This window comes from Canis aureus, chromosome 24 (assembly GCF_053574225.1).
Source record: "Canis aureus isolate CA01 chromosome 24, VMU_Caureus_v.1.0, whole genome shotgun sequence".
Lineage (NCBI taxonomy): Eukaryota > Metazoa > Chordata > Mammalia > Carnivora > Canidae > Canis > Canis aureus.
The window spans coordinates 39,154,138-39,178,525 of NC_135634.1; the positions used below are offsets into that span (position 1 = coordinate 39,154,138).

Here is a 24,388-nt window from a genome sequence, read left to right on the forward strand (position 1 = left end):
GGAGCTGGAAGCTGGGCGGTCAATCTCACAATGCTGAGATCAGGTCCTGAGCCAAGACCAAGAGCCTGATGCTCAACTGACTGTGCCTCTCAGTCTGGCCAGATGACATGTTTCTTAAAGGCAGGGCCTCCAATGGAGTCCTGTCTCCACCTCCCCCAGCTTTGTATTTTCCTACTGTTAGAGATGCTCTATACGCATTTGCTGATTGCAGCAATGATAGGCAAGGTGAACAAGGAGATCACAGAAGTGAAAGAATACAAAATGGTAGAATTTAAAGCTGTTTTTGGAAGGCATTTTGGTGATGCTAAAACACATTTTTTGACAATCAACATCCTAAGAGACACCTCCAGTATGTTAAACAGGTTTTTTACTTTTTTATTTTATTTTATTTTATTTATTACTTTATTTATTCATGATAGACACAAAGAAAGAGAGAGAGAGAGAGAGAGAGAGAGAGAGGCAGAGACACAGGCAGAGGGAGAAGCAGGCTCCATGCAGGGAGCCCGATGTGGGACTCGATCCCGGGACCCCAGGATCATGCCCTGGGCCAAAAGCAGGTGCCAAACCACTGGGCCACCCCTAAACAGTTTTTTTAAAATGACCTTATTACTATTGTGAATTTGTTTTATAAATTCAAATTCAGGTAAGTTACTTGCCACTGAAATCAATAACTAAGAAAAATAAAGCTATTCTGGGGTACACAGTAGTTGATATTGGATGATATCTGGGGTCTCACTTCAGCCCTGTTCCCTATGAATCCATTTTGTTTTGGTTGTGTGGTCTTGATATGAAATCCAAAAAAAAAAAAAAAAAAGAAATCCAAAGACCCACAGGTAAGTAGTTGTAAATGGTAATGGGCTTATTTAAAAGCCAGAGGCTTGAAAAAAGGGTGGTAGGAAATGTGTTATTTTAAGATTGTCTCCTCCATAGGTTCTTGCACATGGTAAGCATGGAATAAACATTTGTGCATTGATGTATATGAATTTGCTCGAATGGGTATGCATTATTCCAAATTCCAGAAACATATTCATAAATACATAATACAACCTTCTTCATCCATGACTTATCTGCAAGTTCAAAGAAGTTCAAAAATCTCTACGAAGATAGCAGAACGTTTGTAGTGAAGTCTAAATATGTACTAAGAAGCACACTGCTTTTTATTAAATTATGTATGTGTGTAACCAGACATTTGTACACAAACCCTAGAACTCCAGTCTAGTCTAGTCTCGCTGTTGTATTGAGAAGAAAATGAAATCTGTAACAGCTACTCACATAAACACACAGTGCAAGAGGTGCGATGAGAAGTCCTATTTCCAAAATGCTACTTCTTGTATGTAGGATAAATTAATCCAAACCATCTTTAATAAGTGTGTTAAGTAAGAATGAAGCCATTGTTCTCTTCCAAAGGATCCTGGGGTACCTGTACTCTTTTCTCCTTCTTACACAGCCTTATAGATACTTAAGCATATCTGTGCCCATTTTCCTTAATGTTAACTTGCTCTGCCTCTTTGGGTTAGGGTCATGTTTATGCAAAAGCTGAGCCAGTGGCAGATGACAGTGCTATTTTAGAACTGCTGGGAAATTTTTCTTGTCCTACCCAAAATACCCCTTTTCTCTTTAACAAACATCTTGACATTCCTGAAGTTGGAGTAGACCTTTTCACCTTTCCATTTGATTGGCAAAAGCCCCTAAACACAACCCTCTGCTCTCTTCCTCATTCCATAAAATGCAACACATTGCCTGAGATTCAGAGGCAGATTCCTACGGCTGATTTCAGAGCAATGACTCCAAGTATTTTGTCTGCAGAGAAGGGAACATGAGTGTTCCAAAATTCTTAAAATGATGGCAAGGCAATAAAGGGAGTATTAATAAAACATCCCAAGTGAAAGATAGAGGAATGTGTACGGAAAAACTCAGGGAGAGGCAGCAGAGACAAACTTGAAGATGTCTTTGGGAACATCTGGTTCAGGGGTGTTCCTATGCTATATACTAATTATTTCCTGTTAGTGCCTTTCACCTTGACACTATTCTATCCCTTTCTGAACTTCTTATTCTATTCTCTTCTGCCAACGGGACTTACTCTTTCTTACAAAACAGCAATCTGGCAGGCATCTGTTCTTGGAAACTATGGATCACAATTGTGGCCATGCTCCTCAGTGATTGATAGATCTATTTATTTATCTAAATATCTCACCTTTTCTTTATCCATTCATCCATCGATGGACATTTAGATTATTTCCATGTCTTGGCTATTGTAAATAATGCTACAGTGAACACAGGGGTGCACATATCTTTTCAAATTTGCATTTTATTTTCTTTGGATAAATACCCAGAAGTGGAGTTGCTAGGCCATACGGTAGTTCTATTTTTTAATTTTTGAGGGTGCAATTTTAGTGGCCGCACCAGTTTGTACTCCCACCAATAGTTCATGAGGGCTCCCCTCTTGACATGTCCTCATTACAACTTATTTTTGTCTTTTTGATACTAGCCTCTGTAATAGGTGTGAGGTGATATCTCACTGCTGCTTTGATCTGTGTTTTCCTGATGAATATTTGTATTTCCCAATGATAAGTACTTTTCATGTACTCGTTGGCCACTGCCTGTCTTCCTTGGAAAAATGTCTATTCAGATCCTCTGTTCGTTTTTAAATTGGATTGTTTTATTTATTTTTTTGCTATTGAGTTGTATGCCTTGGTTCTATATTACCTTGTTTGGATATTAACCTCTTATCAGATATATGATTTGCAGATATTTTCTCCATTCACTGGGTTACCTTTTCATTACATTGATGGATTTCCTTTGCCATGCAGAAGCTTTTGAGTTAGATGTAGTTCCACATGTTTATTTTTGTTTGAATGCAGTTGGATCCAAAAAAAATCATTGCCAAGACAGTTGTCAAGGAGCTTCTCTCCTATGTTTCCTTCCAGGAGTTTTATGGTTTCAGGTATAACAGTCAAGTCTTTAATCCATTTTGAGTTAACTTTTGTGGATAGTGTATGATAGGGTCAGGTTCCAAGCTTTTGTACATGTCTGTCCAGTTTTCTCAACACCATTTATTGAAGAGACTGTCCTTTTCCTGCAGTATATTCTTGGCTCCTCTGACATCGTAACTTTTTATCATTCTTGTCTCCTGGGAATCCCAAGTTCAGTGCTGATTTTTATTGTGAAGGCTTACATTTTGCACTCTAGCCTGAAATAATGTTTCTCTCCAGTATCTTTCTATGAACAGACACTTAAAAAAAGTGAGGTTCTTAAGAGTTAATAATAACACAATTTCAAATTTAAGAATAAGAATTAGGGAGATAAACACGCAATCCTCTTTTCAGTCTACCATAATTGCACATTTTTATTTTGGAGCCTCAGCAACCCTTAAAAAGAAATGATCAGTTTAAATTGGTAGCAGACATAGGAGAATTCTTCTAATCCAGGAGGCATGAACATGATTTACTTCTAATAGCCTCTGAAGGCCAAGGAAATTATCTGTTTCCGCTACTGACCTAAATATGTGTAGTCTTTAATGGGGAGTGCTTAGCTTTGTAACATCATTTCAAAAATAATTTTTCTCTTCAGTGTTAACAGTCTTCATTAGTTCAGGGGATGTGTGAGAATTATATTCTAGAACTTTTGATTTTCACTCTGAATATACATAGTTCATTAAAATCTCCTACTTTGTGGCAGGGTTACTCTTCCCCTTCTTGGTATCAACTTCCCTTAGTTAATTAAGGGAAATTCTCAACAATATTTTGGTTACCTTAATCTTGCTTCTCGTGCATTTTTTCTCATGCTCCATGAGAATTCTAATTCAAGGCTAACATCCAGGCCCTGTTCTCACTGTTTCCATACCATGAAGGTGAAACCTTTCATTTATTTATTTTGCTTGGTGGCATCATGGACATAAAGAAAGGTGTGTGGGGAGAAAGCCACTAAAGATTTCAACAGACCTGATGTCAGCAGGAAAGCACATACTTGGAAGGGCAGTTAAATGTCTCTTTCTACAGTATCTCACTTCCCATGAGGTCTTCCAACCGCTGGGACACAGCTTCCACACCGTAACCACTTCTCAGAACAGTTTTTTTTAGAAAGAGGAAGTCTCAACGTTAAAAAATGCTTTGTTTTTCAGTTGTGCCTACAAACAGTGTGACTACTGCACGGACATCCCAAATATAGCAATTACTCATGAAAGCCCAGCATGCAGTGGGACCTTGCCAACACGAAGTTACAGGAGGCTATCTATCAGGAGTGACCTGGATTTAAAAGGATGTTCAGCGATTTGGTAAAAGTTAATGTTCACTGGTTTGCAAAAAAAGTTTGCTGTTTTGGGGGAATGTTGTTTTGCTCTTTACTTTGTAATGCAGCTGAAAAATAAATGGCCTCTTTTCCCTCCACCCCTCCTTCTTCCTCCTCCTCCTCCTCCTCCCCTCCTCCTCCTCCTCCTCCTCTTCCTCCTCCTCCTCCTCCTCCTCCTCCTTCTTCTTCTTCTTCTTCTTCTTCTTCTTCTTCTTCTTCTTCTTCTTCTTCTTCTTCTCCTTCTCCTTCTTCTTCTTCTTGTATACTCACTGCTACAATCCCATTCTCCTTAGAGTAGTTCAAGTGATCTTTTAAAGAAGGAAACGGGATCACATCACACTGTAGGTTAAAATTTCCTCAGTCTTCTGTCGTGGTGAGAATGAATCCAAGCTCTTTTCTGGGGCCCACCAGGCCCCTTGTCTCCTTCTCTGGTTTCAGCTTACAGCTCTTCTAACCCTCAATTCCAGCTTCATTCTGCTCAAGAGACCACGCTGGTTCCCAAGTCAGGGCATCTGCTCTTGCTCCTTCCCCTGGGAAATCCTTTCTGAAGATCACGGTGCTGGTAGCTACTGTTCCTGCAGATCGAGCTCAGATGGCACCTTCTCTGAGCTATTCCATAGCTCCTTCCAATTCTGCTTTAGAGAGCTGAGAGCAGCCCTTTCAAGTATCTGAGTCTGGAACAGTTGTTTCTGGGGGCTCAGGATATCTGGGCCAATCGTGCCCCAATCTAAACCACATATCCACTAAAAAGTTAGATGTGATGTGTATCTTCTCAACATCATTGCTTGAGGAAAGTGTTACTGACAACTTCACTTTTGATTGTCATAAATATTTTTTCTGGGTTATTTGCATCATTTTAGTTGGATGACCCAATGCATTAGGAGATTCCAATTCATTGCAGTTCTTTGAATTTGAGCCACTCCAATCCCACCCAAAAGTGATGTATTTCAAAATTTGTATTCATTTAGTTTACTTATCCACTAAGTAATTATTGCACACTGACCATGGGCCAGGCATTCTCCTAGCCTGCAGGGGATTCTGCAAGAATAAGTCCCTGTCCTTTGGGGATTTTGCTTTACTGGGAGACACAGACACTTGAATAAATGACTACTGTAGTTCCAGTAGTAGGCCAGGGGAGCTTGTCTGTGAAGGTGACATTTGAATGGGCGCAGAATAAAGACATCCTCTCCTAAACACTTTATTTCCCCACAGTCCACACGCACAAAAAAAAATAGCTGTTTATTTTTCCCTTTTTGCTGTTCTTAAACATATATCACTTCTGTAGAAGTTGTTTATTTTCATGACTTTTGATATCACGGTGTGAAAAAACATGAAACCAGTGGCAAATCTGAATGCTAAATACAGAATATAGTCAGAAAAATGTTTTGGTCCAAACTGTTCTTTTTCTAGCCCTGTTATATCTGATATTGAAATAACAACTCACAAAAGGATGATATAATGATACTTTAAGACTTTGTTCAAAAATTAAATAAGAATAATTTACACTTCACAATCGATTCTGTGCGTATACAAGAAAATGTACGTTGTTGAACAAAATGTTCTATCGTGACTCTTATTTTTAAATTTTGTAAAATATACCATGACACTAGATTAACATACATGTATTTGTAAACAATGGTAGAACTTAAACAGAGAACATATTTTATACATGGAAAAACCCAGGGGGTACTCTTGATAGGTTCTTACCGGGGTAACTGTCGGATGTCTCCAGAATATTGTTCATATTTGTAGTTTACCACATGCCATTGGGAACTATAAAATTTACAAGCCTGGAATTAAAAAAAATGATGATTAAAAATTATCATTAAAAAAAATCAGCTGTCCTGGCAAAAAGCTAATACAGTTATCATCTCTGGGGTAGTGTTAAGGTGGCTATGTTAGCAATTTTAATGTAGGTTAGGGGCTTGCTCCTTATAATCATTTTACATTTTCTAATGAAATGGAAATCTAACCTTTCCCAGACTCTTGGAGGAGGAACTATTTAACATACTTATTCTATTTTACACCATCGAAGAAAGCCTAACTTAATCACGCAATGAATCATACCAGATACGTTGCTAACCTCAAGTACTGTCATTTTTCTGCTTTCCTTAGCAACCTTCCATTATTTAACAGTTCTTAGTGGTAGAAGATATTATTATTTCTATGTAATCTTTTCATTGTAATTTTAGCCAATTTCTGCTCATTCTTGTGTCAGTAACTTATCTTTTTTTCCTCCCTATGTCAGCTGTGTTGATTTGAAATCAGATTTTTCAGTTTTACCTCAATGCCTTCTCAAGGCCAGCCTTATCCATGATTACTCATTGATTTTTATAAATATATATGAATAAAAGATAACCAAAAACTTGGTATGTAGAGACTGATTTTTCAGTATTTATTGATGGCAAATATTTCCCAAACAGCTATCATGCACCTAGCAATCAATGTACTGATGGAGTGGTAATGGGAGTTTCACTCATGACCCTGCGATCATGACCTGAGCCTAAATCAAGAGTTGGATCCTTAATCCACTGAGCCACCCAGGTACCCCTCACTAGGTGGCTTTTAAAGATTCCTTTTCATTCTAAAATTACATGAACCTGGGGATTGAGCAGCTGACATGAAGATTATAAGGAAGTCTTGTCTTCTCTAGTGGAGATAATGAGGAGCAATAAGCTTACTGCAAAGAGAGAAATAAAGAACTGTGGTTGTTGGGAATCAGGGAGGGGACAGGCAAGGATATCTGCATGTGAAGCATCACTGGGGGTGTGCAAATGCCACAAGCAAGAAAAGCACTAGCCCTGTTTTGCAGAAACATGAAGTGTAGGAGGGAACCACCCCGAGGTTGCTGCAGAAAGGTTGATGGAGAGCAGTGGGTGTGGGCACGGGGCTTAAGATGCAGGGAAATGTAGGGTGAGGAGAGAGTAGTCGAGTGTCCTCAGCCGCTCTGGACTTCTCTGGCCTTGGACTTGCTCCACGCCCTGACTTTATTTGTTCAGGTGAGCACCCACGCACAAACTGGAGACAGAAGCTAAACAAGGCGTGAGCCTGGGACCAAGACAAGAGTAGGAGGATGTTGGCAGAGAGGAGTGGTGAAAAACAGCTACAGGACCCACAGACGTGGATACCAGCAAAGGGAATTTGGTAGATCAGGATGGACTATGGATGGAGAAGGGGAACGGGAACAAAACTGAATCTTTGGCTAAAGTGAAACTACTTAACTTGTGATTCCTGAGCCAATTCTTCAAATCACATGTTTCTGGAAGTAAGAGGAAAACTAAGCCCTGATATGCTCCTTGGCTAAAAAGTTCTATCTTCATTTTAGATAAAGATGCCAAGGATTCAGACAAGGAGTATGGGCCATGGCATCCCAAGGTCACAAGGACAGAATGTTCACGATCACAGTTCTTTCTCTTCTCACTGCCCTTTCTCTATACCTGGCAATAGCTCTCAAATGCAATGAGATATATTTAAAAATGAAAAACAAAACCAAAAAAATCTACTTTCTTTTTTCATTTCCCTTTTCCCTCTCTTTTTTTTCCCAACACACAGTTTTATGTGGTCTCCCCTTCCAAGTGTTTATTTGAACTTGAATGTCGGTTTTATTCACTTAATGGCATATTCTAGATTTTTTACATTTGTTTTCTAAATTTCATGACCACTTAAAACAAGTAGAATAAAATATCATACCCTAATTTACTAATCTAGTCTCCTAGTTTTGGAGATCATTCCTTTCTTCCACAAACATCACTAAACTCTTACTGGGTTGTTCTAGGTGATGTGAAATAACATCAATGAAAAAGGGACAAAAATGTATGCCTTTTTGAGATTTATGTCCTTGTGAAGAGCTGGTCGATAAACACAAAATAAGTAAATTGTGTGTATGTTGAAAAGTGGTACCTGTTAAGTGAAAAAAAAAAAAAAACCAGGAGAAGGGCGAGGATAAGAGTTGCAGGAAGGAGACCAATTTAATAGAATGGTTAGGATGGGGACCACAGAGATGCTAACATTTGAGAAAAGACTTCTAGAATAGGACAGGGTGGGTGGTTATTGTGGTTCTTCAGATTTTGTGCCATTGTAGAAAATATGAGTATTTTTTTAAAGGAGGCTTTTATAAAAAAAAAATGAGAATTTTTCCATGAGTATTCAGAGTATTTCTTCATGCATTTGGTGTTCCCATCCTCCCCCAAGTCTGACCCATTTGGGGTTATTTTCTTAGAATAGAGTGCTTAAAGTATTTTAAAGATTCTGGGCAAAAAACTGCCAAACCAATGTATATTTGTTATAAGAAAAAGGAAAACAGAAGGTATGGCACTGGACCAGGAGCTACACAGCTTTATTCTTATTCTGGAACTAACCCCTAATACTGACTTCCAACATGGCTTTTGGTCAAATTATTTATTAGGATCTCAGATTTAGCTAGTTAACAACCAGAATATTAGACTAGATTGAGAAGTCTCTGTCTCATTATCTCTAAATTCCCTAATCTGGAGGCTAATGGGACAAAGATGCACTGATTTACTTTATTTATCCTTTCTTGCCACCTACAGTATTGATGTTTAGCCATGATACACAGGTACACTTCACGTGTATTTCACATGATATTCACAATATGCCACAGGCTTAACTCCATCTGAGATATGTACATCCTGAATTCCACTGACCCAAAATGAATGTGGAACTTTCTTTCTTTTTTTTTTTAATGTGGAACTTTCTTATATCACTACAGTCTAGCAAAGAAGTACTTCTTTTCTAGTTTGGAGTGGCATGTACTTGTCAGATAGCACACCACTGGGTGCTGTACCAAGGGTTTTAATAAGAATTCTGTGAAATTTTATTTCTATTTTATAAATCATAGAGCACTGAGAGGCTCAGATCTTTGCCAAAGGTCCTACACATGATAGAAGTAGGACTTCAAATCGCATTTGTCTGACTCTAGAAGTCCATCAGCTAATTTATGAATTGTTTGATGATTTCAGACTTCTTTTTTTCTTTTAGGCATATTTGGACCATCATTCCAAATGTTTGCATGGCATTTCTGCTTCTGTCTTGGAGTCAGACAGACCTGGTTTTGAATTTTAGTGGTAACGGTGAGATTTCAATTAAGTAACTTAGTATCTCTAAATTTCTTTATCTGTCTAAATAACACCAACTTCATAAGAATCTAATAAGACACTCCCTATAAAGCAACTAACATAGGGTATGTACTTAATAAACACTTGCTTTAAAAATCAGTTTTCTCAGCATGTTTGACTCGATGTATAATCCACAGTCACAATAGTTGATAATAACAACTAGTTTTTCTTGACGCACGAAGTAGAGTTTTGGAGAGATATATATTAGCTCTGATTATCAAAGAGGTCTGCTTTAATCAAATTCCTTCTGAATTTATTTGCTATGTTTCATGTATGGTGTTGGGTAGATGAGGATTAGGGGTAGAACAGATGACCCTTAAAAATCCATCTAAATCTGTGATTTCTTGGATTCTGAGAAAGCCAGTGCATTTTACAAACACATAAATGTTTCTCCTACATAGCAATGGCATTTTGGAAATGTTACGCATAGAAAATTATTCTCTCTTCTTTGTTCCTGCCCACACAGTCACTCTCATTAAGAGCTATTTTAATTATGACTACAACGCCTCTTTGTCCAAAAATGAAGCTGAAAGGGCCTGTTGCAAATTCAAAGTCACAGGCTACAACTCTGCTTGTTACGGTAAGGCAGTGGTTCCATTCCCCCTTTAACTATCTAGCCCACAACACAGCTTTCAAGATCCCAGCTCCTCACCCTTGGAGGCTGTCACCATCTACTTCAAAGGTGAAGACTATGAATATCCAGCAAAAGTTTGCTGAGCTGGTGAATTTTTTTCACACGGCAATGCCTCGATTCACATTTTATTAATTTATTGTTTGCTTGTTCAGCTTTTATGCTTCCTATCTCTGCTGTTATGCATTTTGACACAAAAAAGCTGAGCAAGGTCAACATGCTCAAAGGCTTTTATACCATTAGGATGATGCTTCCTAAATGGCAACCTGTTCATTAATTATTAGGGATTGTTATTTAAAATGCAGATTCTTGGGTCCCACACGAGAGCAGCTAAATCAGAAATCTCCACGGGGGCCCCCAAATCTATCATTCCACTTGAGGGGTAATGTGGTCCTTGTGCTGTTTTGCCTATGAACTGACAGCATCAGGGTCCCGACTTCATACAGTCAATTCTGGTAATTGAGGTCACCCTCCAGCTGAAAGAGCAGGGGCATATTGACTGTAGGATGGGGGTTTTATTTAGAGTAGGTATTCAATATTTATTTGAATGAGTGTATTTCCTATATCCTTTTTCTGTTAGACATAACATGACACTATGAAAGTTCTAAAAATCTACATACTGGGGCACCTGGGTGGCTTAGTGGTTGAGTGTGTGCCTTTGGCTCAGGTTGTGATCTTGGGATCCTGGGATCAAATGCCACATCAGGTTCCCTGCAGGGAGTGTGCTTCTCCCTTTGCCTGTCTCTGCCTCTCTCTGTGTCTCTCATGAATAAATAAATAAAATCTCTAAAAAAATATCTAAATACTTTAGAAAAGATTGGGCAATTGTAAAGGGCACCTTAAAATACTATAAGGAAAATATTTCATTTTTTTCCCTTTCCTCTTCTCTTTAGAGAATCATCAGAATCCATTCAAATCAGGTTACTTACCTCAAATAGCAATTTGGGTTTGGCAATGTAATTTGTCCATCTCTTAAAAGGGCTGATGATTAGATTCTGGCTACAGAGTAATAAGCAGGTAATAAATGGCTCTTCAGATGCAAAATTCTTTTTCTTTCTGGCTATAGAGGTTGATTTAATTACATCACTAGTTTCTTGCCAGAAAGATGTATGCAACCACAAAAGGTGTTCATTTTGACCCTTAGTCACCACTAGGATGAATTCTGTATTTGTAAAATGATGGTGGTAATTTCACATTCATGGCAGTCTTTATTAAGTTTAGAAGTAATTACGCGTATTATATAAATGTTGAAAATGTAGCATCATAAAATTAAGTGAATTTAGGCAAATTATGTATTGAAAGGGTAGCTGGGTAATTTATTGTCCACACCGAGACACTACAAAATGACAGAAGAGGCTATTGGCCAGGCCAACAGGTAGAACATGAGACTCTTCTTGCAACCAGGACATGTGGTCACTCAATATGTTGATATTTTAGAGAAAAAGAGAAAAGGCACTAAACCTATTTTTTCTTTAATGGGGTCACATCTATGTATTCCTTTAAAATAAAATAATTATTTTTTTGCGGTATAAATATAAGTTGAACAAAATGAGTTTTACCACTTATTCTACAGACCTGGTAAAGAAGGAAAAATGTTTGGACAAAATAAACAAAGTAAATATAGATATGACTCAGTTTCAGAAATCATGGTACAAGCCAAATAATAATGGATTTGGGGTCTGAGTTTTTAAAATATCATTTGATATTAGACAGTTATTATGTATATAAATATGCATGTATGATATAAAAGAGAATGTCCTATCAAATGCCAGCCATAAATGAGAATCATTTTTCAACTACTTTGTTACTTTGAATTATAGAGCAGCCTAAATTGGTATTTAAATTGGAAACAAATCAAAATATTTGGGGTTTTTTTTTGTTTGTTTTTTTAAACTGTGTTGTATGAAGGCAGTTGAACAAACTGTAAAATTAGACTTTCATAAATCACACCTGTGCCTGACCCGGGAACATACATTCTAATTTCCCAGCTATATCTCACAAGTAATTTGTCAAGACATGAATAATGGATAGTACTAAAAACCTTGGTAATATTATGATCGAAATCATTCTTTTTAGGGAAGGCATAAAATCTGGGTTGTAATTCAATGTGATTGAAATTTGTAGGTTCAAACTTAAACTGGGTTCTTTTTTAACATTTTTATATGTGAGGGTTTCAGACTTGTACTTCTGTGTTTTTATCCACTTACCACCACACATGGTAGGATGATTTTTACTGTAGAGAAGAAGAGGCCACTTTAGAACTGGGATAGTTTTGCATATTTGGAAGCAAGACTGTTATTCTAGTGATTTTGGTGATGAGACAGTAAGACAATAAATTTCTTCAAGGTTGTTACTGCGAAACTCAAAACTATTTTGTTTTCACCAGGGTGTTCTATATACATTTTATCCTAATGCCACTTACAAAATAAACACATTTGACTTTATCTTAATCAACTTTTGTACATGTACTATCTTTAGTGTTATACATGTAGTGTAAAAAATAAAATGGGTGATCTATTTTGTTCTGGCCATGATAGAAACAAAATTATTATACATAAATAAGATCAGGTCCAATATAGGATGATAATAGAGTTTGATCTCATTTTTCCGTTGCTTGAAGTCACAAAATAAATGTATCTTAACTTATACATTCACTTTTAAAAAGTAACACACAAAATGAAAAGTCCTGTAACCTCCAACAAAACATTATCGGTGAATTAAGAGCCCCATTTTTCAAAACAGAAACAAAATTTTTTCTATTCACACTAATTTTATTAAGAAAGGATTATGGCTTTTCTTTTTAATCTGGAGGGAGTTTTTTAGTTACATTTTCCTCAATAATTTTCAGTAATTTAAACTGTGCATGTAGCCCTAATGTGTATCTAAGGAGTTGGTTCTATGGTGAGGAAAGCCATGCTTCTGTGTGAAGGTAATGAATGTATTAGAATCATTCTTTTGCTGCCCAATAAATGATTCAGAATCAGAAAATGTCATTCATCTTCACTTAATTTATATATGCAAAAAAAGCACCCCAAATCATTTATTAAAACACTTATTCTTATTTCTGGGTAAGTTTGAATGCACATTATTCTACATATGAGATTCAAACAATGTGTGTAAAGTACAAAGCCATTTTAACTACAAGAAAGGTTTCTTTATCAACGCACATAATATGCAGTTCAAAATTAAACATGAAACACATAAAATTATTTTAACCATAAAGTGAAAAATGGAATTCCTTTTTGTGCAACAGGATACATTTCATTCTAGTTAGATATGTTTCTTTTGGTTAACTAAAGAGGGCAGCAAGAAATACATTTTAAATCATAGTCAATCCTCCTCTCCTCATAATTTTCTTTGCTGTTTGGGATCCAAATTGATTAATATCTCCTTTACTTCTCAACATGAGGCAGCTTCTATCTTGAATATTTATTTATTTATTTTTAAGATTTTATTTATTTATTCATGAGAGGCAGAGACAGAGGCAGAGACAGAGGCAGAGGGAGAAACAGGCTCCTCACAGGCAGCCCAATGTGGAACTCGATCTTGGAATCCTGGGATCACCCTGAGCCAAAGACAGATGCTCAACCGCTGAGTCACCCAGGTGTCCCAATCTCAAATATTTATAATTTTCTCTTGAATTAGTTGAATGCTATCTATCTGTGTCCAAATGGTGGAAGAGGAAAAAGAGGCAGAGGAAAAAAAAAAATCTTTTTTAATATTATACTCATTTGATCATATTATTCTTTGTTTACAAAATTTTCCTTAACAAATTAAGCAATATTTTAGTATACACTGTAACAGCCTACTGAATTATTTTTAACTTTGGTATGCATGGAATATTTTCACTGAAGGGTTCCAATAATTTTTTAAAAAGATTTTATCTGTTTATTCATAGAGACACACACAGAAAGAGAGGCAGAGACACAGGCAGAGGGAAAAGTAGGCTCCATGCGGGGAGCCTGACGTGGGACTCGATCCCGGATCCCCAGGATCAGGCCTTGGACTGAAGACAGCGCTAAATCACTGAGCCACCGGGTTGTCCAGTTCCAATAATTTTATTGGATTTACTGTCAAAGTGCTTTGTAGATAAAGAGACCACAATACACTAACACGTTGTTTGATAAGATAACGCATCTTTTCAGGGTTTAACCCACTGTAATCAGGTTGTGTTCATACCCTTTGAAGATGTTCTATCACAGAATTGTCAATGAGAGCTACCCTACCACCCAGCTATTGTACTACTAGGTATTTACCCCAAAGATATGAATGCAGTTATCCGAAGGGGCACCTGCACCCCAATGCTTATAGCAGCAATGTCCACAATAGCTAAACTATGGAAAGAGCCCAGATATCCATTGACAGATGAATGGATAATGGAAGATGTGGTACACACACACACACACACACACACACACACACACACGTACACATACAATGGAATACTACTCAGCCATTAAAAAGAGATCTTGCCATTTGCAACAATGTGGTTGGAACTAGAGGGTATTATGCTAAGCAAAATAAGTTAGTCAGAGAAAGGCAATTAATCATATGATCTCACTCATATGTGGAATTTAAGAAGCAAAACAGAGGATCACAGGGGAAGGGTGGGAAAAATAAAATAAGACAAAATCAGAGAGGGAGATAAACCATGAGAGACTCTTAAGTCTAGGAAACAAACTGAGGGTTGCTGGAGGGTAAGTGGTGGGGTTAGGATAACTGGGTAATGGACATTAAGGAGGGCACATGATGTGGTGAGCACTGGGTACTGTAGGCAACTGATGAATCACTGTCCTCTACCTCTGAAACTAATAATATACTATATGTTAATGAACTGAATTTCAATAAAATAAATTTTTTTTTTTTTAAAAGCACTGCCAATAGGGGATCCCTTGGTAGCTCAGCGGTTTGGCGCCTGCCTTTGGCCCAGGGCGCAATCCTGGAGTCCCGGGATCGAGTCCCACGTCGGGCTCCTGGCATGGAGCCTGCTTCTCCCTCCTCCTGTGTCTCTGCCTCTCTCTCTCTCTGTGTCTATCATAAATAATAAATAAATAAATCTTTTTTTTTTTTTTTAAAAAAAGAACTGCCAATGACTCTGATGACCAAATCCAGTGGGCCCTTCCTTATGTGATACTTCTTCGGCATTTTATACCATTAACTAATGCTTGCTATGGACTCTTTAATTCTGAAAAAACAATTTCTTCTTGTTTTCTTCATCTCCCTGTCCACTCCATCTCCCAAGTAGGGCCCTCTTTACCAGTTGCTTAAGTGGGAGTTCAGCCCAAGGACTTTCCCCTCAGCTCCAGCCAAGTCCCCATGGCATTTCTGGTAAACTCTTCCAGGCTCAAAGCTTCTACTTTCAAATCCAGAGCAAATGCCCACCTCTTCCTCTTGCACTGGGGCCTGCCTATTTATCTCCTTCTTTGGCATCTGTCTCTATATGCGTGTTGACCAGTGACATTATTTTATTTGCTACATTCATCCCTACTTGAACAATCTTTACTTTCTTCTGGGCATCTTATCTCAATTACTGGCCTATCTAGCTAATAGCCCAACACAGATATGTGGGAGTAACAGCCACCATACCTCTCCCTTTCTTTCTGTTCAGTCACCAACTTCTGTCAATCCCATTTCTTTAATGGCCTTTACTATCATTACTATCACACTGCCATATGTTAGTGTAGGGCTTTAACACCGCTGGGCTACTCAAATAAATAGTCTTCCATCTCTTGAACTTCTCTTCAGTTTTACTTATTCCCCCATACCAGCAAACCAATCCATTCTCTGGTCTGTTTTTTTTTTTTTTTTTAAAGGATTTTATTTATTTATTCATGAGACACAGAGAGACGCAGAGACAGGCAGAAGGAGAAGCAGGCTCCCTGCAGTGAGCCTGATGCAGGACTCCATCCCAGGAACCTGGGATCATGATTTGAGCCAAAGGCAGATGTTCAACCACTGAACCACCCTGGTGTACCTCTCTGGCCTGCTTTTAGCTAATTTTTTCTAATATGTGAACCTGACCTCATTTCTCTATTTTACCATAACACTCCAAGGATACTAGTCAGATTGCACTGTAAAAATCTGATCACAGGTCTGGTATTTCTTGCCTGAAGGTGAGCTCCTTGAAGGTGAGGACTATGTTTCATCTATTTGGTGACAACCACTTAGTAAGTGCTATGTTGTTGAAAAATAAACCCAGTCCAATCTTTCATGCAGTCCAATCTTCACTGCATACACTTTGCATGTGATCCATAGTAACAGTATAAATCAGTGGGAGAAGAATTTTCTACGTGAAGAATTTAACCCTTTGTAAAGACAGGGTAATCAGCTTCACCCAACTGAACTGAGTAGGAGTTTCTGTGTATATCCAAAGGAGTAGCTTGTTTAAGCCACTGAGTTCATTTTTCCTCCTTGGATGAGAGAAAAAAATAATTCAATAATTAGGTAAGGGGTTGAGAGGAGAAATTTAAGGGCTGGAAAAAAGTGCTACTCTGAACTTCAAGAGCACTGTTATTTACCACAAATTTTGAAATTGACCTTGTGTAGACTTGCATTTTGCTGCATGAGGATAAATCCATAGAACAACCATATGTGGGTGTATCTGGAATCATGTCCTAGTATTCCCAGAGGTTTACCCTCTGGACAAAGATAGACACTTTTGATAAGTAATGGTAAGAGGTTTGTCCATGAAAAGAAAGAAAAGAAAATTTCTTTGATCTTTTGGGAGCTTTAATATTCCTTTTCTCTTCAACACCATCTGCCTTAATGAAAATCATATCAAGTTTTACCTAATAGATTGTTTTACTTGAGCTGTCCCTTCTCCCTAGTTTCTGATGATCTCATTCCCTCAGATTCACATCAGCATTTCTCAAAGATGGTTTTCAAGAGACTTGGGGGAAAATGGACAGAATTTCTCCATGGTCAAACAAACATGGTAAATACCGCATGTCATATTCCTTTCTAAAGTAGTCTTCATGGATATTGTGTGTGTGTGTGTGTGTGTGTGTGTGTGTGTGTTCTGTGGACATCATGCTCACCCAGCTTTCTGCAAAACATTCTGTGCCTATGTGAAATTGGTGTCTACTCTCATCTTAACCATTTGTTCTGCTAGTTTTTAATGTGGATTTTCTACCAAAGCCTAAGGATTTCCACATTTATTGTCTGCTTTAAGTCTGATATTTATTTCCTATTCAGTCTTGGGTCTTATATATTTTTTTCCTAGAGAATGCCACTATTTCTGGTCTAGAACCTGCTTAAAGTCTAAACTTTTCCTTGTCCCAACAACCTAATACTGTCTGGATGAAGACAGTATATAATCCGTGTGTGTGTGTGTGCGTGCGCGAGTGTGTGTATGTGTGTATTTATATGTAGAAGTAAGTGTAGGGGTGCCTGGTGATGGTTCATTCGGTTAAGCATCCAACTCTTATTTATTTATTTATTTATTTTTTTAAGCATCCAACTCTTGATCTCAGCTCAACTCTTGATTTCGGGGTTGGGAGTTCAAGCCCCACACTGGGCTCCACATTGGGCACAGAGCCTACTTTTATTAAAAAAGTAAATGTAAGCATAGATAGTCTGCTTCTACTATTATTTATTCTTTCAATTTTACTTTTTGTAAAAATTTAATTTTTGCTTCTGTTCTTCTAACATTTCCATAACTCTTAATATCACCAAGTGTTTTATGTCTTGATGAAAGTGAGGTTTGGATTCTTGAATTCATGATTTACCTCTTGCTTCATCATTATTCTATTCCTGCAGCAGATGGGTTTCCAGAAATTGCAGAGGGCTTTGTTGACAGAGTAACTTGCTATACTTTAGTACTTTGTCAGTATTTCTCTCAGCTAGTCAGCTGAAGTGGTCCCTAGACCCTTGTTGCCTGTTGGGCCACTGTATCATTCTCAATTCTCTGTTTTCATCTTCTTTGTTAAGAGAGACCAAACTGGGAGCTTAGTTTTAATTAGTGTTCTGAGCTTCTGGCTTTATATTATTCTTTTGTGTATATTAAAATAAAAACTTTACTATAGAAGTTTTGCTTAAGAAGTCTGCATCCTGTTTATAGATTCCTTTAATTGCTTCCCAACCCCCAGTGGGAGGGGTAGTACTTGTTTTATCACGGAAGTGTTTGATTTTTTTTTCTGGTTGTAGATGTTGATTTTAAGCCACTTATGAGAATCAGATAAAGACACTGCTCCCCAGTTGTTATATTCCAACTGTTTTCATATCATTGTTATATTTATTTTTAGAAACACAGTCTTGGAATTATTAATATGCTTATTTGAAGATAAAGAAACTGAGGCAGAAAAGTTAAACATATATCACATATATCAAAAAGAAGGACATATTCCATGATAAACAGTGGAAATATCCTCATCAGGTCTGGCTCTTAAATGTGTTTAAACACATTTCTCAAAGGGTTAGAGATAGTCAAGTTGGTAAGGGCATGGAGCATAGGGTTCAGAGAGACCAGGGCCTTAATTACGGCTCTGTGTAAAGTAGGACAAGTCAATCACTCAGAATCTGTTTTCTAGGCTGTAAAATGAGTAGTAAGATCTATCACACAGAGGGTGCAAAATTATATGAATATGTACATGTTGCTCGACTATGGTTTGATGTTAATTTATCATAATTTTATGAAGCGCTTTAATGGATATGAAATAAGCCCATACTCTGGTGTGGGGGAATATTAGACTTATATTGAATCGACAGGGAAGAGAATTAATAACAGATAAAACAGAAAAGGGACAGACTGTTCATTTTATTCAAATTCCTATTAAAAATATAAAGTCATTCCAGATTAAAAGAAGGAAAGAATGCTCACTGCCTTTCAAATAGAGCTGAGAATTGTCAAGGTAGTGAGAGATAATTCAAAATCAGTATTGAACTGGATGTGTTTAAATTAGATTCATGCCAGTTTGCTGCCTAGCAACCACAGAATTTGTCCTCACCACCCCGAGGGGAGCCACAGGGCACTTAGTGCAGAGAGGACCACAAAGGTTGCTTAGTGCAATAAAGCAGAGGCTGTAAGGGACGCACGTGTTTCTACAAAACATCAATGAATTCATTTCAGTGCTGGCTTAAACTGATTTCAAAAATCCAGCCAATGTTTCTCCAAGTGTGGGCCACTGTTTGCATCAGAGTTACCTGGACAGAATGAGTGGGATTGTCAGGGAGGACACTGAGAGACTGAGTCCTTCCAGAGGGCAGCTGTAGTAGAGCACCATCTGGGCACTTAGCATCATGGTGAAGAGGCTAGAGGCCACTGTGGTTGGACGGTAGGGATGGGGCAGCTGGATCTGTTTATTTCCAGCTGAGGATGCTGAACACTTGCTTTATGTTTCTATGAAAGCTTCCTCATCATTACAAGGTGCTGCTGCGGTAGCAACATTGGTTTATAATTACTGCAACTACAAGGGCTTAGAAGTGTATCTGGCACAGAAAAAGTCGTCAATAAAGGTTAGCTGCTATTACCTATTGTGGTTAAGACTCCTTGCCAGCATAACTCTCTGGGATTGTTTCTCAGTCTTAACCCAGCTCTCTGGTGACTTCTTCCTTTTTATCTGCCGTCTCCAGGCTTCACTATTCATGTTCTATTATCATCACATGATATTTGTAACTGGGGTTTCTCTTCTTTCTATCCTATAAGTACAGGCATCCCTTTAGTCCCATCTTGAAAACCAAGCAAACTATAGCAGTTTCCACAGCTAGTGATACAGAAAAATTATCAGGGAATAAAATAGTTTCTTCTCGGGCTTCCTCTTCTTTCTTTCCTTTTCCTTTTTCTCCTTTAGATCCAAGCAGCTGAGGAAAACATAATGTTTGTTCACGTCACCCAGACAAATGGCCTGTCCTGAAGCTTGTACCATAGAAGTTGGGCAGAAACCTGGGATGTACAGTAAAAGACATTGTATTTGACTTCTCCTTGGAGCAGTTCTTAGGAGGAAGGAGAAGCCAAGAAGGGAAGTGAGAAAAGCAGGAAAAATCCCAGGTTGCAAGCAGTTGAAAGGTAGGAACACAGGTAAAGGTGAGCAATTTCGCCCCAGGAGGAAGAGCAAGGCAAAGGCAAATTTTGTGGTCAACATGTTCTCCCCTGAAGTTGACATTCTCAGAAACTACAGAAATACGGCAGTCAACCTGGCCATCTGAAGTCATGGTGCAGAAGTTTATGAAAGCAACAACAAACTAACGGCTTCTAAGAACCCTAGAATACCTTTGGATGTTTCCAGAATTGTACTGGCCTTCTTTCAAGGTTACCCTTCCCCTGGAAAAGTAGCTACACTTTATACTTTGGTTGGATCCAGAGATTGGGGGTGGAGTTTCTGAACTGGTCCTGAGATTTAGGATTTGAGGGGACTGGCCCCACCTCAAAGGCATGCCAGATAATAAAGCAAGCAAGTGTGAAGAGGCAAGGGCTGCAGCAGGCTGGCCACCAAATCCAAGGTCTCAGAGCTTCAGGTACCGAGGCCCCTGGAAGACAGCTAAGAACCCCTGGTTCATGTGAGAGCAATGTATCACAACTAAAGCAGACTGCTGAAAGCCTGGAAATAGTATTTGTCTATTTGTCTAGTATTTGTAGTATTTGTCTTTCTACCCAATTCACACAGAAAGAGGTAAATACGGTCATGAAGTGAAAAGTCCCTGAAATTGTGGAAGTGTTTATTAATCCATAGTCGTTCTCTTCCAAGTGATTATAAATGACTATATCAGATGAGCTTCTATGATATTCAGACAAGCCCAGCAGGTAGAATCATAAAGCAAAATACAGAGGGGATTTTGATCATTCTGTAAGATATTTTTGTTATCAAAGTAAAATAATAATAATAGAAAAAGAATCTGATGTAGTCTTTAAGGCAACTAACTAATGGCTCAAAGAATAAAGTTGGACTTTAACTTTTGGAGACAATTTTAGGAGAAAGACTTGGGTTGCTTCCAATTCTGGCAGCATTTTAAGATATATTTTATTTTTTTCCAAAACATTTTTAATTAAATTACATTTTAGATACATTTATAACACAAGAATACCAAACATCTCTCCTTTCCCTTTACAATCCCACATTTGTGACATCACCAATGTTATAAGTTTATTATACATTTTTAATACTTTTCTAGGCTTATATAAATAAGCCATATTTATGTATATACTTATGGGTTTTATACCTTCTAGATAACATATTATATATTATGCAACTTACATGTCTTTCTTGGCAATTGTATCGTGGGCATCCAAGCTAATACATTTATGTATATGTAGTTTTTATTGGTTATATACACATATATTTTTAAATATTTTATTTATTTATTTGAAAGAGAGACTGAGAGAGGGAGTGAGAGCACAAGTAGGGTATGGGGGCAGGAGGTAGAGGGAGAGGGAGAAGCAGACTCCCCAGTGAGCACGAAGCCCCACAGGGGCTTAATCCTAGGACCCTGAGATCATGACCTCAGCCAAAAGCAGACGCTTAACCAACTGAGCCACTCAGGTACCCCTACTGGTTATGTATTATTATAAAGTATAAATGTGCCAAAATTTATTCTAAGTGTAAAGTGTAGCTACTTTACACTCTTATCAAGTGATGTCGCAAATTGTCCAGTGCATCAATAATCATGGTTGTAATTATATTTTTATGCTCTAGTGTTTTTTTCATATATACTACTTTTTATATATACTACTCAATAGATACATTAGAATTACATCTCAAAAAGTTACAGACATGCAGATATTATAAACACTGTGTGATAATGTTTATTTCCTATATCCCTGCTGACACTAAATAATATTCACCTAAAAATTTTTCTTCATACAAGTATCACACATAATTTTTGTTTTACTTTATATTTTCATGACTATAAGTGAATCTTGGCAACTTTCTGTGTCCCGTGGCGAAAAGCACTTACTCTTTTGAACTGTCTGCTCCTGCCTTTTGCTCATATTTTCTTCGGTTATTTATCTTATTATTAATTCGTAGGGTTTTGAAAGTTAGGAATATGTGCATGTGTGGCAAAAAGGTATGAGTTGCAAATAATTGCTCTGATTAAAGATTTTCTTTTGGCTTTATTTATGGCATCATTCATCATGTAAAAATTAAATATTTTTATTTGCTTAAACCTGTCCATATCCCCTAAACTTCTAAATAAAAATGTTTTCCTATGGTTTTAATATTTTTGTTTTTAAAATTTAAATTGTTTTTTTGACCTGGAATTCATTTTTGTATTAATGTGAGATAGAAGCCTAACTTTATTTCCATCCAGAATGAATAACCTAATGGTATTCATGAAATTACTTTCTCTTGTGAGATATTTGAGAATTTGAAGTTCCATGTTTGTCATTTATTAAGAAACCATATTTAGTTGGATATGTTTCTAGATATTGTTTCATTTCAGTGATTTATTTGTATCTTCCAGAAGATAGAAAAATTTGGAGAATGTCACAAATTTTTAAAGCTAGCATTTGTCTAATACCAAAGAGAGGAAAGAAAACTAGAGCCAATTTCACTCATGAATATAAATGCGAAAGTATGAAATAAAATATTAGCGATTTGAATGGAGTAGAATATTAAAAGCAGTAATACAATTTGAACAAGAAAGTTACACCAGAAATACAAATATGGGTCCTTAGGACAGAAACCTTAATTTTATTACAGAGCTAAATTCAAATGATAAAGCTATTTTATCGATAGACTGCATATGGATTTCATACTATAGGGTAGCCAAATCTTTAGAAGTACTTAAAGAGACGAAGAAAACCCTTCCTAGACATATCTTTTATGCCAGTGTCATTAACACCAAATTTCATAAAGCATCAAAGAAGCTAAAGGGCTGCTCCTAAAATCAAAATTAAGACAGGATGTCCAATATGAGCATTATTACTCAACATTGTTTCAAAGATACCAGATAATAAAACAAAGAAAGAAAAAATAAAATTTTAATTGGTTGCAGATGATATGACTACATACTTAAAAATCAAATAATCATAAATGGTGTCTTTTTATCTGCAAAAAAATAGGATAAAAATGAAAACAAAAATTAACATTACAAAAGAACTATTAGGATAAGGAAGTTTAGTGAGCTCTAGTTATACCTATTCAAAAATCAGTAGCTCTTCAAAAATATCAGCAATAAACAGTAAGAAAGGGAGTTTGTTTTAAAAATTTCTCACATTTGCAACAGAACTATAAAGTACCTGGACATAGATTTAACAAGTGAATGATCTTTATATAAAAGAGCAATATTTTAAGGAAGAACACTCAGGAAGAACTGGTTCAGTATACCCAGTTAGGAATTCAATATCATAAATGTTTCAGATCCTAAGTTAACACCTATTTATGTATTTACTGAAAAACTTTTGCAGACCTTATCTCAGCAATTCTGATTTTCTTCCGTAAAAAATGATTTGCCAGCTCTTTTTAAAACTGTGATGCCTGACCAGATATTAAAACTTCCTCTAAGGTGACTGTAAACAAAATTTTATGGTACTGACGTCACATTTAATATTTTTATCAGTGAATATGAAAATAGTATACTCAGATAACATTGGGATATCTGTACTTTTGAACCTGTACTTTTTCCTTTCTTTAACTCCTTAGACGGTAGTGAAATTTAAGGTGAATTTTGGGAAACGAATATGGAATTGGAAGAAACAACTCGTAAATTTATGGCAAAAGATTTGGACTGAATAGTATAACATAAAGTATATATGATTAATACAGGCTGATATTAATACATATGCTAATAAAGCTAGCTCATATTCATGCACATATGTTTAAGAGCTGAGAAAGAGCTTTGCTATGGTATGTAGCTTTGATTAAATCTTAACTGTGATATGCCATTTTCTCTCAGGATTCTGTTTGATAGGTGCTAAATTTTCTCATTCCATTTTCTGTAAAGGAAGGACTAGCTTCATTTATTCATTCAACAAATATCGTCTAAGTAGCTGCCCTAAAGCATCCTATAGTCTGATTAGAAGAAGCATCAGTTTTGTTGGCTTCTCTTACACCATCTGAATGTAAGCACTGCTATACCAACAGATTTTTATCATAGCCACAGGGTTTTACCATGAATTATTTTCAAAGTTAGTTTTTGAAAAAAAAAATGTATCTCTTAAAATAGACACTCTGTTATCCAAAATTCTCACATCCTATGGCCTCTCCAACAACTCCATCTAAAATAAAGTTAAATAAAATTAAATCTTCCCTTTAGGTATACAGAAATATTCCTCGAGGTGAAGATTTTAAGTGAAGTAAAAAACAAAAGAAAAAAAGTCCAAAACTTGAATAGTCACCAGATAATGAAAAATGATTAACAGGAAAATGCAAAGAATCTACAGGTGACGCCAGCTGAAAGA

General features: G+C 36.9%; 1 protein-coding gene across 11 annotated transcripts in view; it reads right to left on the bottom strand.

The window, feature by feature from the left end:
* Nucleotides 1-24,388, bottom strand: part of DOCK10 (dedicator of cytokinesis 10) — a 260,102-nt gene that overhangs the window by 110,843 nt on the left and 124,871 nt on the right. For all 11 annotated transcript variants that reach the window (XM_077868996.1, XM_077868993.1, XM_077868990.1 and 8 more), the window contains exon 4: nt 5,995-6,077. In XM_077868996.1, the coding sequence (XP_077725122.1) occupies nt 5,995-6,077 (83 nt within the window). The remainder of the gene's footprint in view (nt 1-5,994; nt 6,078-24,388) is intronic.